At 34.5% G+C, this 19,153-nt stretch overlaps 1 protein-coding gene across 3 annotated transcripts in view; it reads right to left on the bottom strand.

Annotated features, from left to right (window-relative positions):
• Window positions 1-9,407: 9,407 nt before the first annotated feature.
• The window catches only part of SLCO1C1 (solute carrier organic anion transporter family member 1C1), a 102,011-nt gene continuing 92,265 nt past the window's right edge, over window positions 9,408-19,153 (bottom strand). For all 3 annotated transcript variants that reach the window (XM_069106193.1, XM_069106192.1, XM_069106194.1), the window contains 4 exons: window positions 14,187-14,371; window positions 12,851-12,915; window positions 11,398-11,515; window positions 9,408-10,488 (listed from right to left, as the gene is read on the bottom strand). In XM_069106193.1, coding sequence (XP_068962294.1) covers window positions 10,266-10,488; window positions 11,398-11,515; window positions 12,851-12,915; window positions 14,187-14,371 — 591 coding nt within the window. In that variant the 3' untranslated portion in view covers window positions 9,408-10,265. The remainder of the gene's footprint in view (window positions 10,489-11,397; window positions 11,516-12,850; window positions 12,916-14,186; window positions 14,372-19,153) is intronic.

The raw sequence follows: 19,153 nt of genomic DNA, 5'->3' as shown, positions 1-19,153 counted from the left end.
TCTACTCTTCTCACTCAGCATCAGTTTGTATAAGCCTCTCCAGGTAAATATGAAGTCCATCTGCTCCTTGTTTCTTATACCACAATAGTATTCCATTATGTGCATATGCCACAACTTGTTCAGCCATTCCTCAATTGATGGGCACCCCCTTAATTTCCAATTCTTTGCTACCACAAAAAGAGCTGCTATAAATATTTTTGTACATATGGATCTTCCTCCCACTTCTATGATCTCTTTGGGATATAACCCTAGAAGTGGTATTGCTGGGTCAAAGGGTATGAAATTATTATAGCCCTTTGGGAATAATTCCAGATTGCTCTCCAGAAAGATTGGATCAGTTCACAACTCCACCAGCAATGCATTAGTGTTCCAATTTGCCCACATCCTCTCCAGCATTTGTCATTTTACTGTTTTGTCATCTTAGCCAATCTGACTGGTGAGATGTGGTGCCTCAGAATTATTTTGATTTCCATTTCTCTAATCAATAGTGATTTAGAGTATTTCTTCATATGCTTATAGATATATTTAATTTTGTCCTCTGAAAACTGCCTGTTCATATCCTTTGACCATTTATCAATTGGGGAATGACTTGTATTCTTATAGATTTAACTCAATTCTCTATATATTTTAGAAACGAGTCCTTTATCAGAGACATAGGTTGTAAAAATTCTTTCCCAATTTTCCACCTCCCACTTTTATTTTATTTTTATTTTTTGCTTTTTGGAGGGCAATTGGGATTAAGTAACTTGCCCAAGGTTACACGGCTAGTTTTTTTGTGTGGGTGTTAAGTGTCTGAGGCTGGAATTGAACACAGGTCCTCCTAACTCTGGGGATAGTGCTTTGCTCACTGCACCACCTAACCGCCCCCCACCCCCACCCCAACCTCCCTCTTAATCTTGATTACATTGGCTTTGTTTCTACAGAAGATTTCAATTTAATGTAATCAAAATTATTCATCTTGTATTTTATAATGATCTCTAATTCTTGTTTGGTCATAAAGTCTTCCCCTCTCCACAAATATGACATGTAAACTATTCCTTGCCTTCCGAGATTGCTTACAGTATCAACCTTTATACCTAGATCATGAACGCATTTACACTTGATTTTGGTATATGGTGTTAGATAATGGTCTGTGCCCAGTTTCTGCCATATTATATTCCGGTTTTCCCAGAAGTTTTTGTCAGATAGTGAGTTCTTATACAAAAACCTGGGATCTTTGGGTTTATCAAACAGTAGATTACTATAGTCATCAACTGCTGAGTCTCCTGTGCCCAATCTATTCCAGTGATCCACTACTCCATTCCTCAGCCAGTACTAAGTAGTTTTGATGACTGCTGCTTTATAATACAGATTAAAATCTGGTATAGCTAGTCCACATTCCCTAGCATTTCTTTTCATTAATTCCCTTGTTATTCTGGACTGTTTGTTCTTCCAAATGAATTTTGCTACTATTTTTTCTAGCTGTATAAAGTAGATTTTTTTTTTGCAAATTTATTGTTATGGCACTAAATATATAATTTAATTTATGTAAAATTGTCATTTTTATTATATTAGTTTGACCCAGCCATGAGCAATTTATGTTTTTCCAATTAGTTAGATCTGACTTTATTTGTGTGAAAATTGTTTTGCAGTTGTGATCATATGGGTCCTGAGTTTGTTTTGCCTGGTAGATTCCCAAATATTTTATAATGCCTACAGTAACTTTAAATGGGATTTCTCTTTCTATCTCTTGCTGTTGAATTGCATTAGAAATATACAGAAATGCTGAGGATTTATGTGAGTTTATTTTATATCCTGCAACTTTGCCAAATTTATTTATTGTCTCAAGTAGTTTTTCACTTGATTCTCTAGGATTCTCTAAGTATATTATCATATTATCTGCAAAGAGTGATAGCTTGGTATCTTCTTTGCCTAATATGATTCCTTTGATTTCTTTTTCTTCTCTAATTGCTACTGCTAACATTTCTAGTACCAGATTGAATAAAAGGGATGATAGTGGACATACTATTGGAAATGCTTCTAGGTTATCCCCATTATATATAATACTTGCTGATGGTTTTAGATAGATGCTACCTATTATTTTAAGGAAGGCTCCATTTATTCCTATACTTTCTAGTGTTTTTAATAGGAATGGATGTTGTATTTTGTCAAAAGCCTTTTCTGCATCTATTGAGATAATCATGTGGTTTCTGCTAGTTTTATTGTTGATATGATCAATTATACTGATGGTTTTCTTAATATTAAACCATCCTTGCATTCCTAGAATAAATCATCCCTGATAAAAGTGTATTATTCTTGTGATAAGTTGCTGTAGTCTTTTAGCTAATATATTATTTAAAATTTTTGCATCTATATTCATGAGGGAAATTGGTCTATAATTGTCTTTCTGTTTTATCTCTTCCTGATTTAGGTATCAGTACCATATTTGTGTCATAAAAAGAAATTGGTAGGACCTCCACTAATTTTCCTAAATAGTTTGTAGAGTACTAGAGTCAGTTGTTCTTTAAATGTTTGATAGAATTCACTTGTAAATCCATCTGGCCTTGGAGATTTTTTCCTAGGGAGTGCACTGATAACTTTTTTGATTCCTTTTTCTGAAATGGGGTTAAGTAACTTACTTCCTCTTCAGTTAATCTGGGCAACTTATATTTTTATAAATATTCATCCATTTCTCTTAGATTGTTAAATTTATGTGCATACAGTAGGGAAAAGTAATTCCTAATTATTGTTTTGATTTCTCCTTCATTGGAGGAAGACTCACCCTTATCATTTTTGATGCCCATAATTTGGTTTTCTTCTTTCTTTTTTTAATCATATTCACTAAAGGTCTATAAATTTTATTGTTTTTTCATGAAACCAGCTCTTAGATTTATTTATTAATTCAATAGTTTTCTTAATTTCAATTTTATTAATCTCTCCTTTGTTTTTCAGTATTTCTAATTTTGTATTTAATTGGGGATTTTCAATTTGTTCTTTTTCTAGCTTTTTCAATTGCTTGCCCAATTCATTGACCTCTCTTTTTTCTAATTTATTCATGGATGCACTCAGTGATATAAAACTTCCCCTAAGAAATGCCTTCACTGCATCCCACAAAGTTTGGTATATTGTCTCATTATTGTTATTCCCTTGAATTAAATTACTGATTGTTTGTATAATTTCTTGTTTGATCCACTCCTTCTTTCGGATTAAATTGTTTAATTTCCAATTAGTTTTTAGTCTATCTTTCCAAGACCCTTTATTGCATACAATTTTTATTGCATCATGATCTGAGAAGGATGCATTTAATATTTCTGCCTTTCTGCACTAATTGTGAGATTTTTATGCCCTAGTACATGGTGGATTTTTTAGTATGTGCCATGAACTTCTGAGAAGAAAGTACATTCCTTTTTATCCGCATTCAGTTTTCTGCAGAGATCTATCATATCTAGCTTCTCTAAAATTCTTTTCGCCTCCTTAACTTCTTTCTTGTTTATTTTGAGGTTGGATTTATCAAGTTCAGAGTGGGAGAGATTAAGGTCCCCCACTAGCATAGTTTTGCTATCTATTTCTTCCTCTAATTCCCTTAACTTCTCCTTTAGGAATTTGGATGCTATATAACTTGGTTCATATATGTTAAGTAATGATATTGCTTCACTCTTGATTGTGCCTTTTAGCAAGATATAGTTATCTTCCTTATCTCTTTTAATTAGATCTATTTTTGCTTTCACTTTATCTGAGATAAGAATTGTTACCCCTGCTTTTTTTACTTAACTAAGGCATAATATATTCTACTCTAGCCTTTTACCTTTACCCTGTGGATATTCCTTTGTTTCAAATGTGTTTCTTGTAGACATCATATTGTAGGATTATGGTTTTTAATCCATTCTGTTATCTATCTCTGTTTTATGGGAGAGTTTATCCCATTCCTATTCACAGTAATGATGACTATCTGTCTCTTTCTCTCAATCCTATTCCCTCCCCTGCTTATGTTTTTATTTTTACCTTCTTCCTTCCCCTCCTTAAGGGTTTTAATTTTGACCACCACCTCCCTCAGTGTTCCCTCCCTGTGACCCCCCATTCTTTATCTACCCTCTCCCCCCTTACTATTATTTCCCTCCCCTCTAATCCACCCTTTTTATCCCTCCCTTACCCTCCTATTGCCTATAGGACACAATAGATTTTTATACTTATCAGATTATGTTATTCCCCCTTTGACCCCAAACCAATGAGAGTAAATTTCAAACAGTGCTCCTCTCCTTTCCTCCTTTCCCTCTATTTAATGAATTTTCATGTCTTTTCATGTTAGAATCTTAAACTTAACTCATTATGTTGATCCCTCTTTGAACCAGAACTAGTGAGAATAATGTTCAAATGATGTTCCTCTCCCTCTTTCCTTCCCCTCTACTATAGTGTGTTTTTATGCCTCTTTGTATGGCATAATTTACCTTTTTCTGTCTCATCCTTTCCTTTTATCCAATTACAGTCCCTTTGACCCCCTTAATAAGGCTTTTCTTTTTTTTTTTATCATCAGATTAGTTTATTTATACCCACACTCTCTATCTATGTATAACCCTTTTAAAGGCCATGACAATCATATAAATTTCTATATTGACAGTTATCAGCCTCTCATATAGGGATGTAAACATTTTGCTCTTATTGCATCCAAAGTTATGTGCATGTGTGTATGTGTGAGTGTGTGTTTTTCTTGTTTACCTTTGTATGTCTTTCTTGAGTCTTGTAATTGGAGATTACATTTTCCATTGAGCTCTGATTTTTTCATCAGGAAAGTCTGGAAGTCCCTTATTTCATTAAATACCATCTCCTTGCCTGAATGATTATTCTCAGTTTTGCTGGGTGCTTAATCCTTGGTTGCATTACTAGCTCTTTTGCTCTATGAAATATCAAATTCCAATCCCTCCGATCTTTTAATGTAGAAGCTGCTAGGTCCTGTGTGATCCTGACTATAGTTCCAGGATATTTGAATTGTTTCTTTTTTGCTGCTTGCTGTATTTTCTCCTTAATCTTGTAATTCTGGAATTTGGCTACTATATTTCTTGGAGTTTTCAATTTGGGATCTCTTTCAGGGGGAGTCCGGTGAATCCTTTCAATAACTCTTTTACCTTCTGATTCTAGGACTTCAGGACAGTTTTCTTTGACAATCTCTTGGAGGATGTTGTCCAGGCTGCTTTTTTCATCATGGCTTTCTGGTAGACCAATAATTCTTAAGTTATCTCTCCTGGATCTGTTCTCTAGGTCAGTTGTTTTTCCATTGAGATGTTTTACAGTTTCTTCCAATTTTTCAATCTTTAGGTTTTGTTTGATTGACTCTTGGTGCATGATAGAGTCCTGATCTTCAATTTTACTGATTCTAATTTTTAGTGAATTATTCTCTTCAGTTAGTTTTTGAAGGTTTTTTTTAAAGGGAGGTATTTTCTCCAATTAGTTCACTAATTTTACTTTCTAAGGATTTTTTTTCTTCAGTGAGACTTTTTTTTTTCCAATTTGGTCACTGTAAATTTAAATTTGTCTTCTACTTCCCTAATTTGGCTTTTAAAATCTTTCTTGAGCTCCTCCAAGAATGCTTTTTGAGCTTGAGACCAATATTTCCTTCTGTGGTCTCAGGTGTGAGTGTAGAGTCAATGTTGTCCTCTGTATTGGGTTGTTTTTGATCATTATAATAAGCTCTAGTTGATTTTCTTGCCTTCACCTTCTCCTCATCTTACTTCCTTCCCATTGTAATTTCCTATTTCCTAATTTCTCAGGCTGGGAGCTAAGGGCCTGGTTGTTGACTTTGTGTGCTGTAGGCTCTGGCTGTCTAGATTGAGGCCAAGGCCAGGAGTCTCAGTGTTTCCCCTGAGTTATGTTGATACTCACAGTGTACTCTGTGGAGGAGGGGTGGTCTGTCCACTTCAATTTCTGCCTCTATGCCCCTGGGCTACCACCCAGGCAGGCTTTTGCTGGTCAAATGAGGTAGGGCTTTTTGGGACCCCTCACCCTCTTCTCTTCAGACTCCCTTGCTGCCTCAGTTACACCTCTTCTCAATGACTCCCAAGCCCAAGGCTATTTGCACTATCTCAGGATCTCACTCTGGGTGGGGCACTTATCTCTGGGTTTTCTAGGTCGTGGAGGGGGAATCCAGAGCAGCCAGAGTTTACTTTGCCATCCTAGTCCCTGGAAAGACAGGCAGGTGATTTCTAAACTTCCTGCCTGGAGGCTGATATCCCTAGGAGAAGCTGCTGTCTCTGCTGGGGGCCTGAGCCCTCTCTTACCTGGCTCCAATGGATCCTCCCATCCCATGGTGAGGTGCTGGTGAGATGGCTGCAAATTGCCCTTGATGTGGGTGAGTCTGCTGGCTGGGGCTCCTTCTCTCAGCTGTAGTCTGCTCTTTAGTCCTAGCTGCTGCAACCCCTGTGTGCTCCACGCTCCCCCTGCCCAGACCCATGTGGGCATTTTCCTGGGCTGGATTCTGCCATGCTCTGCCTCCCAGTGGATTCTGTCACTCCAAAATCCATTCAGATTCACTTTTTAAAATTTAGTGGTGGAATTCACAGAGGAGCTTAGAAAAGGTACTGCTTCAGCTCTACCATCTTGGCTCCACCCTGAAATAGAAGACTTTCAAGAATTCTTGATGAAAAACCCAGAGCTGAACAGAAAAATTGGCTTTCTAATACAAGAAGCCAGAAAAGCATGAGAGGGTAAACAGGAAAAAGAAATCACAAGGAACTTATTAAAGTTGAGCTATTTGCATTCCTATGTGGAAAAATGATAATTGTAACTCATGATTATTTTCTCAGTATGAGGATAGTTGAAGGAAATACATATATATGTAGAGGAGGGTGAATGTATATAGGGTGTATATGTATAAAAATATATATGTGAGTATGCATATATGTATGTACATATGTATATAGAGGGCACAGGATGAGTTCACTAGGAAGGGATGATATCTAAAAATAAAATCAAGAGGTGAGAGAGGAATATATTGGAAGAAAGAGAAAGGGAGAGATAGAATAGGGTAGATTATCTCACATAAAAAAGAGGCAAGAAAAAACTGTTACAATGGAGGGTAAGAGCAAAAAGATAAAAGGGAATGAGTCAACCTCTCATTTAATTTAGCTTAAGGAGGGAATAACATACACACTCAATTGTGTATCTTACCCTACAGGAAAGTAGGGGGAAGAGGATAAGAAGGAGGATGATAGAAGGGAGGACAGATCGGGGGAGAGGGTAGTTAGGAGCAAACAGTTTTGAAAAGGAACAGGGTCAAAGTAGAAAATAGAATAAATGGAGGGCAGAATAAGATGGAAGGAAATATAGCTAGTCTCTCACAATATAACTCCTCTGGAAATGTTTTTTGTAACTACACCTGTACAACCTATATTGAATTGCATGTCTTCCCAGTGGGGGTGGGTGAGGAGGGAAGAAGGGAAAGAATATGGAAATCAAAGTTTTAAAAACAAATTTTTTTAAAATTGTTTTTTACATTCAACTGAGAAATAAGATGTATAGCCACTGGAGTATAGAAACCCATCTTTCCCTACTAAAAATTAGGGGAGAATGGGGGAGGATATAAGAGAGAACAGTTTGGGGGAAGGGGTATTAACAAGGCTCACTATCTTGTGGTTGGAGGTATGGGAAAGATGGGGAAAATTTTAACTCTAAAAGTCCTTCCAGGCTTTTCTGAAATCTACCTCCTCATCATTCTTAAAGCATAATAGAATTCCATTGCATTCATATACCACAACTTTTTCAACCATTTCCCAACTGATTGGTTTCTTCTCAATATTCAATTCTTGGTCACCACAAAAAGAGCTGCTATAAATATTTTTGTCCATGTGAATTATTTTCCCATTTGTATGATCTCTTTGGGATGCAGACCTAGAAGTGATATTGCTAGGTCAAAGGGTAGGCACATTTTTATAGCCCTTTGGGTATAGTTCCAAATTGCTCTCTAGAATAGTTGGACCAGTCGACAACTCCACCAACAATGCATTACTGTTCCAGTTTTCCCACATCTTCTCCAGTATTTATCATGTTCCTGTGTGGTCATGTTAGCCAGTCTCATAGGGGTTATGCAGTACCTCAGAAATGTTTTGATTTACATTTCTATAATCAATAGTGATTTAGAACATTTTTTCATATGACTATAGATAGTTTAAATTTCTTCTTCTGAAAACTCCTTGTTCATATTGGGAAATAACTTATGTTCTTATAAATTTGACTCAATTGTGTATACATTTTCAAAATGAAGTCTTTATCAGAGGCAGTGGTTGTAAAAATTCTTTCCCAGTTTTATGTTTCCCTCCTAATCTTGGTTGTACTGGATTAGTTTATACAAAAAAATTCCAATTTAATTTAATCAAAATTATCCATTTTGCATTTCATAATGTTATCTATCTTATTTGGTCATAAATTCTTTGATTCTCCACAAATCTGACAGGTACACCATTCCTTGTTCTCCCAGTTTGCTTATAGTATCAGACTTTATATCAAAAGCATGTGCCCATTTTAACTTTATTTTTCTATAGGGTGTAAGATATTGGTCTGTGCCTAGTTTCTGCCATACTATTTTTCACTTTTCCCAGCAGTTTTTGTCAAATAGTGAGTTTTTACCCCAGAAGTGTAGTCTTTGGGTTTCTCAAACAATAGATTACTATAATCATTGACTACTGTGTCTTATGTACCTAACCTATGCTACTGATCCACCACTCTATTTCTTAACCAGTACCAACTAGTTTTGATGACTACTGCTTTATAATACATTTTAAGATATGGTATAGCTAGGCCATCTTCCCTAGATTTCTTTTCATTAATTCCCTTGATATTCTGGAGCTTTTGTTCTTCCAGATGAATTTAGTTATTATTTTTTCTAGTTCTATAAAATAATTTTATGGTAGTTTGATTGGCATGGCACCAAATCTCTCTCTCCCTACCCACCTACACCCACACACAAGGGGAGAGAAGAAAAAAACAGAGAGAAAGAGAGGAGGAGGAGGAGGAGAGGATGAGGATGAGGACAAGGAAGATGAAGAGTATGAGGAGAACAAGGTGTGAAAGAGAAGAAGAAGGAGAAGAATAATAGAATGATGTTACCATTTTAGGTCTCTGACATATTTTGTTTTAGTTTTATGTTTATTTTCCATACTTGTAGCATCTGATTATAAGTAATTCCCTTTCAGATAGTATTAATCATTGTGATGCAAAAATAAAGAGACAAAAACATATTTGTATGATTTCAAAGTGTACCTATAGACAAGTAGAACAGATTTATCATAGAAACAATTAAATATATGTTTTCCATCTTCCAGTGAAAATAGTGTCCTTACTACTATTTCTAAAAGACTTGTGACTTTCTGTGCCTGGTGGCAGAAGCCTGAGTGATAGAGAGTAAAAAGAAGATAAACTGATAAATGAAAAGTATACCTATGAACAGTTTTTATTAATTATAATGAAATAGATGGGAATATTATGTTTAAAATATTCTGTTAACTCTGTTTATTTCACAACTTTCTGTTGATATACTTATTACAATGAATAAAGTATTCAAATGTTACACGAAAAAGGCAATATTATATTGACCACATGTTCTGTATAATAAAATATTACATCCAGACATTGACATGTTAAGGCTTTTTAAAATTTTTCCAAAGGAAAAACTTCTGAATTAAGTTTGTTGAAGTGAACTATCCATTGAAATAATATCCAAGGGGAGATAAAACAGCAATAAGTTTTCTATCTGTTATCCCAAAAATTTAATTTTAAAAAGTAAAACCTTTATCAGATTTCAATTTAATTTCAAAAATATTTATTTAGGGTTATGTGCAAGGCAAAGCTTAATGAAGCACTTGACAAGTTAAAATTAGACAATGTTATGTAAGAATAAAAATTCTTTTCAAAATTAATTAACTTCTTGTTAGGCACAAGATCAAACTCAGCAAGGATGAATGACTCAGGATAAAAATTGATGTAGTAAAGTTCTTTTTTAAAAGAAAGAGTTTTCTTTTTAACATCCTTATATGAATTTCTGAAAGATCAATTTTATTGTATTTAGCATCACATAAAAGTTCTAAATCAAAATCAATATTTACATTTATAATTATACATAAAGAAAATATTTTGACATGAAGAGAATTACACATATAATGGATCAGACAAAATAGATGTTTGTGTGGAATTCCATGAATGCTGAAAAGTATGATCTCCAAATTGCCATTATTCAGTTCTCAGGCATTTATTACATACCTATGCTAGGCCTTGTGCCAATCTTTGGAGGAATTCTCTTCTTCCTAAAGCTGTGTTTCCTTGCCTGGCCAGTAGAGAGTCTCAAAAAGTTGGTCACTGTTAGTATGATGTTCTTTCTTGTTACTTGTAGATTCCATTGCAACTTCTTTATTGTTTGCAAGGTTTCCATTTTTAGAAACAAACCTCCTCTTTAAAACAAAAAGCATTGCAATACTCAGGAAAATAGACACGGTGCCGAGTAAAACAGTTAAGCCCAGATATATGTATCTAGAAGAAATTTAGAAAAATCATTTTAAAAATTTTATCTTTATTTTATTTTTAAATTATGGAAGAATAAATATAACGTTGTAAATCTTATTTCCAACTAATAGTATGAATTATGTGGTTGCAAAGACCCTAGGAAATACACTAGGAAGGAAACTTTACTATTAGTAAATATTAGAAATTAGTAAAAATTAGAATGAACTTTTAGCAAAGTTATTTTCAGCTACCATTTCCCAAATACTTAGCTGGTAAATTATTTCTGATATAAATTGCTTGTTACGTAAATTATGTTGTAAATTACTTTTTAAAGACCAAGTTCAAGTTTATCTTGGATTAAGATTACCCTAGGCAGGGGCGGCCAGGTGGCTCAGCGAGTAAGAGCACCGGCTCCAGTGTTGAGAAGACCTGGAGATCGAATCCCGGGCTCAGACACTTAGCACCCACCCAGAAACACCTGGCCGTGTAACCTTGAGCAAGTTACTTAACCCCAATTGCTTAGGGGTGGCCAGGTGGCTCAGCGAGTAAGAGCACCGGCTCCAGTGTCGGGATGACCTGGATCAAATCTGGGCTCAGATACTCAGCACCACACCCAGAAATAACTGGCCGTGTAACCTTGAGCAAGTTACTTAACCCCTATTGCTTTAAAAAAAAAAAAAAGATTACCCTAGGCAACTATAATGACAATCAAATCTGTCAATGACCAACAAATGAGTTAAAGAATAAATCCAGAGTGTCTCTTTATTTATAAGGTTACTTCATTCCTGAACATGGAAATTCCGCCCTAAACCTTGAAAATGAAACAATAAATGTCATTTATCTGTGACAAAATGGTGGAATAAATTTTGTCATGTAAAAATGATGATAAATAAGTGACAATATTATTGAAAAGCACAAATTCAAAAGGATTAGTACCTAAAGGCATAAGAGTCATATAATCTGCAGGCTCCTCGGTATCCACACCTTTTAATTCCCCATTTAAGACATGTTGTGTCTATCAATACTCCAAAGTATATTGGAGCTGGGATTCCTGCTGCAAGGAAAAATATGATAAATTAAAATACAAACATGATTTCATTTTGTCCTTACAACAACCCTGGGGTAGAGGTGCTATTATTATAACTATCTTGCAGATGAGGAAACAGAGGCAGAGAGGTTAAGTGACTCACCCAGAGTGATAGAGCAGGTGATCTATCTGAGGCCAGATTTCAGCACAGATCTTCCTGTGTCCTTGTCCATCACACTATCCACTGCACCATCTACCTGCCTAAGTTTTTTATTTGAAACACTCAAAGAACAATGTAAATCACTTTTGAATTTTTAACTGATAGGAATTTTTAAGAGATAAGGGATTTGAAGCAGTTGGCTAGATGATTTAAGTAATACTTTTTTCCTCAAATATCAAAAATTTAGGTAGATGGTTGCTTCTATTATTATGCAAAAATCCAGCAAAATGACTTATCTTTAGTTTCTCTCTAATACTTATCAATTTATTGTATTTAGATTATAATTATAACATAAGTATATGCCTAGATTTATCTTCAACTTATGTATATGAGAGTTTGATATAAATATTGTTTAAGCTCTGATAAAGTTTTATTTCAGCCACTGAACTAGTCCTGTCTGACAGTTTTGTGAGATAATTTGCAAGGGAATGAATAAATGAATGAACAAAGTATTTATTAAGTGCTCACTTTGTGCCCAGCATTGTGCAAAGGACTGAGGTTACAAAGAAGCAAGGATAGAGGCAGAAAACACTCAATAGGAAATTATGACCAGAGAAGGACACTTTTAGTCTAAAAAGTTTCAGGGATGGTGAGTAGAGTCATAGAAAGTAGATTGACATACTTCATCTATGGACAATGGAGTTGATTGGTTTCAGGGGTGGGCCTTCTAGGTCCCCAAGTATGACCCTTTGAGTGAACCTAAACTTCACAGAATAAATCCCCTTAATAAAAGGATTTGTTTCGTAAAAATTGGGCTCAGTCAAAGGTCACATGTATCCTCAAGGCCGCAAGTTCGTCACTCCTGGTTCAGATTAATGATTCCAGAGGAAGGGAGGAAAGAAAAGATATATACAGGGCAGCAAAATGGTTGGCTAAACTTTAAAGAGAAAGACAGAAAGAAACTGGTTCATATTAATGGTGCCAGAGGAAGAGGGGGAAGAGTAGATATATAGAGGGCAAAAAAGTGTTTGGCTAAACTTGAAAGAGATAGACAGAAAGTAAAGAGACTGGTTTTATATATAGGCTTTCTCATTTGTATTGTCTTATACACCAAAGTTAATTATACCAAAATATTTTAAATAAATGTCAAAACATAAATATTATTTACATTCTTTTTTAAAGGAAATATAAGTTATACTTACCAAAGACTCTTATTGCTAAAGTGTAGATTCCCAGGGCAAAAGACTTAAAATGTGGCTTAATTGACCTAAAAGTAATAAAAGCATGGCTAATTAGACTATAAAATTAATCCAAAGTAGTAGTACTTGTTAACAAATATTTCTGTGTAAAAACAAAATAAAATGAACAGAAAAACAAACCTGTAACACAGTTATGTGAAATGCAATAACTTGTTAAATAAATATTAAATTACATAAATATATTCTGGAATCTAAATTTTCCTTATTATTATATTAAAATGAGTATAAGAAAGAAAAAAAAGAAGTTTAATTCCCCAAATACTAACACTATGAATCATTTAAAAAGTTTTTAAATAGATAATTCCATTCTTAAAAGTAATGAATGAGAATTAATGATAAATTAACAACAATAATTTATAAACTAGCCTATTGTTATCTTTATGATCACAAGGCAAAATTCAATAGAATTTTGGCACATAATATCAGCAATATTGATTGTGCCTTATTATGTGGCAGCACTATATAGAGCCAACCTGAAAAGACTTTTTCTGTGCCTCACAGTTGTTAAGATTATCTTCAGGGAACTAAAGGGACTGGAATTTTTTTTTAAATCGTGAATCTCACTTCCTTTTGTGTTAATCTGCATTTTGATAGATGTAATCATTAGTCAGCATTCCCAGGAGTATCAAATTCTAAATTGTCATTTCTACAGTCTATAGCACAATCCTGTATGGAGGAATATTACAATTTCCATCTCATGGATGAGGAAAATGAAACATAGATGTTAAGTGACTTGCCCATAGTAACAAAAGTAGTAAGAGTTTGAAGTAAGGATAAAATTCAGCTCCTCCTTATTCCATTTTGTTTTGTTTTTCTTTGTTACTACAGTATTGACTGTGTGCCCTTGAGTAAGTCACTTAATCTTTCTGTGCTCCACGTAAAATTTTAAAATCATGTTATAGAGAAGATGATAACTTACACCGGTAATGGGAATTTCTTGACCCAATATTCCCCTATATCAGTGAAACCACAGGCCCACTCATTATCCCTATTATTTATGAAATTTTTAAAATATAAAATATACCATATAAATTATTTCTAAAGAAATATTAGGGAAAAGAAAATAAGGTTTGTACCCCAAACTAGTTGGAATAGATTTATTATGATTTCTGGCCTGCAGTCAGTAAAAATCATACTACTCATTGTGCTAACATTTAGCTAATTTCATTAATATTGTGCTGATTGTGCTAATACTGTGTTAGAAACTTATATGATGGTCTCTCTCCTCTCTATAATGTTATGTCAAATTTTACATAAAAAAACAAGTATCTGTATTCACCTCAGAAGCAATATATACCCAGGTGTGCCACCTACAGATAAAGTATAGGAAGTGATGACTGATATCATCAGGAAATACAGAAACATTTTTGAACAGTCATTTCCTTTTTGACATCTGCCCACCATTCCTGAGGAATTTCCTGATTTAGATTCTGTGACTCCTATACAGGTGCAATTGTAAAATATCTGTAATAGAACAATAAAAGTTTTAGTAAGTTATACAAAAACAAAATTTATAATATTAATTTTTAAGATTTTACTGTACCTATGAAGTTTATGGGGGTGGCAAATACCTATTTCTATGTCTTATATAGACATATCATGCAAATGATAAATCTGGACAAATTTCAATGAGTAAACACAAAAATAGATCTAAAATTGTTCACGTAGAAAAAGTAGATCACTGGTCCATAAAATTATATTCTCTTTAAGAAGAGGCACTATGAAATTTGGTGAATAGATTTTTCATTTGCCCTTACAAAAATTCAGATCACTTCTGAAGTTTTTGATGTCATGGTCCAGTTTAAGAACAAAGGACAAACAAGCCTGTCCAGCTTTCCCATATATGGAATAGAATAGGGCCTAAGCAAAAACTATGATTGCTTTGTACAACCTATCATCTTTCTTCTCTTCTTGTGCCTTATGTGTTTGGGTAGAGATTACCTTTTGCTTTTTATATCCCCAGACCTTGGTACAGTGCCTGGCATGTAGGCACTGTAGTGTACCTCACTGTAGTAGGCACCTCATAAATGTTTATTGATTGATTCATGCCTATTCTTATGGAAAGTGCCAACCCTTTCTGATTGGGACACTTTTATCTACTAAGAGGAACAAAGAGATGGAGCCAAGACAGCAGAGTAAAGGCAAGGACTTAACTCAACTCTCCCCTAAACCCCTTCAAAAGTCTTTAAATAATGACTCTAAACAAATTCTACAGTGGCAGAACTAACAAAAAATGGAGTAAAACAATTTTCCAGTTCAAGACAATTTGCAAAGTCAGCAGGAAAGGTCTGTTGCAGCAGAGTGAGAGAGGAGCACAGCTCAGTGAAGGCCATGCCAGGGTAGGCTGGACCCCAGTAAAGCTGGACCAGGTCTTATGTCTACTGATTCAGTGGCAGGAGTGGTTGTTTAAAGCTCTCTCAGTCCACATTCACCAAAGACAATTTAGAAGGTCAGCAGGAAAGGTCTGTTGCACCTGGGTGAGAGTGCAGCATAGTGCAGTGCAAGCTGTGCCAGCACAAACCCAGCCCCAGCAATTATATAACTCAATTGGGTATCTTACCCTACAGGATAATAGGGGGGTAAGGGATAAGAGGGGAGGATAGAAGGGAGGGTAGATTAGGGGAGAGAGTAGTTAGAAGGAAGCATTTTTGAAAAGGAAAAGGGTCAAAGGAGAAAATAGAATAAGTGGGGGGCAGGATAGGATGGAAGATAATATAGTCAGTCTCTCACAATATAACTGCTATGGAAATGATTTGAGTTACTACACATGTACAATCTATATTTAATTGTTTATCTTAGTGAGTTTTTGAAATTCCTTTTCCATCTGGCAAATTCAGCTAAGGAGGGAAGAAGGGGAAAAAAATCTGGAACTCAAAGTTTTAAAAACGAATGTTTAAAAATTGTTTTTTTACGTACCACTGGGAAATAAGATATACAGGTACTGGGGTATAGAAATCCATCTTGCCCTACTAGGAAGTTAGGGGGTAAAGAGGAAGGATAGAAGAGAGAACAGATCGGGGGAAGGAGTATTCTGTAGGCTTGCTATTTTGGGGTGGGAATAGGGGAAAGATGGGGAAAGAAAAAATTGTAACTCAAAATCTTATGGAAATGAATGTTGAAAACTAAAACTAAATAAATTTAAAAATTTTTAAAAAGAAAATGATTATAGGGATCTCTTTGCCAGGATTTTGATTTGCCTATACTCAGATCTGGGTTTCAAACCTGGGTGGCAGTTCCAGGGCAAAGAAAAGCACTAGCACATCAGAGCTTGTGACCACAATGGAGCAGGAACCATCCTTACAGTTCCAGGGAAGAAAAAACTCTTGTGGTCATTCACAGATAAGAGCACAGGTCAAGAGAGCATTAAACAAACCTCTCCTTAGATCATAGCACCTTGGAAAAACTGGAAACTTACAGGTCCCTATGAAAATCTCTGAAAATAGCTGCACAAACCCCTTGAAGGTTGGGACAGTGCATACTCCACCATGGAAGCAGAACCCTGTTTTAACAAAGAGTTAACAGTCAAGAAATAGGCTGGGAAAATGAGCAAGCAACAGAAAATACCTCTGACCATAGAAAGTTACTATGGTGACAATGAAGATCAAAACACAGACTAAGAAGAAAATAATAAAGTTGAAGCTCCTATCTCCAAAGCTTCTAAGAAAAATATGAATTGGTCTCATGCCATGGAAGAGCTCAAAAAGTATTCTAAAAATTAAATAAGAGAAGTGGAGAAAAAATTAGGAAGAGAAATGAAAGTGATGAAAGAAAATCATGAAAAACAAGTAAACAGCTTGGAAAAGGAGATACACCCAAAAATGCTGAAGAAAATAAAACTTTGAAAAACAGACTAGGTCAAATGGTTAAAAGGGCACAAATAGGCAATGTGGGGGAAATGCTTTCAAAAGCAGAATTGGTCAAATGGAAAAAGGCACAAAACTTCACTGAAGAAAATAGCTCCTTAAAAAGCAGAATTGGTGTAATGGGGATAAGCTTGAAGCATTTCCAATAAGATCAGAAGTGAAGCAAGGATATCCATTATCACCACTGCTATTGATATGGTATAAGAAATGTTAGCTTTAGTAATAAGAGAAAAAAAAGAGAAAAAAGAGAGAAATGGAAGGAATTAGAATGAGCAAAGGAGAAACAAAACTATCTCTCTTTGCAGGTGATTTGATATACTTAGAGAATCCTAGACAATCAACTAAAAATTACTTGAAATAATTAGTAACTTTAGCAAAGTTGCAGGATATAAAATAAACCAATGTAAATCACCAACATTTCTATATATTACTAACAAAGCCCAACAGTAAGAGATAGAAAGGGAAATTCCTTTTAAAGTAATTGTAGACAATATAAAATATTTGGGAGTCTACCTGCCAAAACAAATACAGGAACTACATGAACACAATTACAAAACACTTTTCACACAAATAAAATCAGATCCAAATAACTGGAAAAACATCAGTTATTTACAGGTAGGCTGAGCTAATTTAAAAATGAGAATTCTACCTAAATGAATTTAATTATTCAGTAGCATACCAATCAAACTACCAAAACTTTTTTATAGAACTACAAAAAATAATAACAAAATTATCTGGAACAACAAAATGTCCAGAATATTACAGAAATTCATGAAAAGAAATGCAAGGGAAGGTGGCCTAGCCATAACAGATCTACAACTGTAAATCAAAATTACTTGGTATTGGCTAAGAAGTAGAGTGGTGGATCAGTGAAATAGATTAGCTAGACAAAACACAGTAGTCAATGACTACAGTAATCTATTGCTTGATCAACCCCAAAACTCCACCTTTTTACATAAAAACTCACTATTTGACAAAAAATCATGGTAAATCTGAAAAGTAATATGGTGGAAACTAGCAACAGACCAATATCTTACACCATATAATAAGATAAGGTCAAAATGGATACATGATTTAGACATAAAAGCTAATACCATAAGAAAACTAAGAGAACAAGGAAATCAAAGCATACTATTTTAATTCTTTTTATTTGTTTATTCTTTCATGTGGTTTTCCTCTTCAGTTCTGATTCTTTACAACATGGCTAATATGGAAATATGTTTAAAAATTGTTTGAAACATCTGTCTAATGATTTTAAGAGACAATCTCATTTTCCAATTAAGACCCTCATGATGAACCAATTAAAATTCTCTGAAGTTTCAGTTGAAAAACTATTAATAATGTGCTGGCCTTATTGACAAAACAATTAAATTGCCAAGAAACTATATCTCTTGAATGATTTTCATTGTCACACCATAGTTATTGTAATACGTTTTTAATAAATGTCTGTTTATCTCCAAAAGAAAGTAGAATTAGACAATGGAAAAGGAGGTACAAAAGCTCACTAGAAAATAATTCCTAAAAAAATAGAATTGAACAAATAGAAGCTGACTTTTTGAGAAATCAAGAAAAAGTTAAACAAAAATAAAAAAAAAAGAAAAAATAGAAGACAACATGAAATCTCCTGGAAAATAGATCCAGGAGAGGTAATTTAAAAATTATTGGACTACCTGAAATGCATGATAAAAAACTCAGCCTAGATATTGTCTTTCAAGAAGCGATCAAGGAAAACTCCCCTGATATCCTAGAACTAGAGGGTAAAATATTCCTTGAAAGAATCCACCAATCACCCCCTGAAAGAGATCCCAAAATGAAAACTCCTGGGAACATTATAGCCAAATTCTAGATCTTTCAGGACAAAGAGAAAATAATGCAAACAGCCAGAAAGAAACAATTCAAGTATCATGGATCCACGATAAGAATAACATAAGATTTGGCAGCTTCTACATTAAGTGATCAGGGGGCTTAGAATATGGTATTCCATATGACAAAGGAGCTAGGATTACAGCAAAAGTTAAAAAAATCATGAAGTGAAAAAATAGACATTTAATGAAATATAGGACTATCAAGCATTCCTGATGAAGAGACCAGAGCTGAATAAAAAAAATTGACTTTCAGATACAAGACTCAAGAGAAGCTTAGAATGGTAAAAAGGAAAAGGAAATCATAAGAGAAGTAACAAGGTTAAACTGTTTGCATTCCTAAATGAGAAGATGATGGTTGTAGCTCATTGGAATTTTCTCATTGTTAGGGTAAATAGAAGGAGTATATGTAGACAGAGGGCACAGGTGTGAGTTGAATTTAAAGGCATGATATCTAAAAAAAATAAAATTAAATGATGAGAAAGAAATGTAGTGGGAGAAAGGGAAAAGGAGAGGTGGAA

Source organism: Petaurus breviceps, unplaced genomic scaffold (assembly GCF_028583685.1).
Source record: "Petaurus breviceps papuanus isolate PSGF00001 unplaced genomic scaffold, PetGlider_PUasm1.0 78, whole genome shotgun sequence".
Lineage (NCBI taxonomy): Eukaryota > Metazoa > Chordata > Mammalia > Diprotodontia > Petauridae > Petaurus > Petaurus breviceps.
The sequence above is the reverse complement of the archived record's forward strand: the minus strand, read 5'-3'. Positions and strand labels throughout refer to the sequence as shown.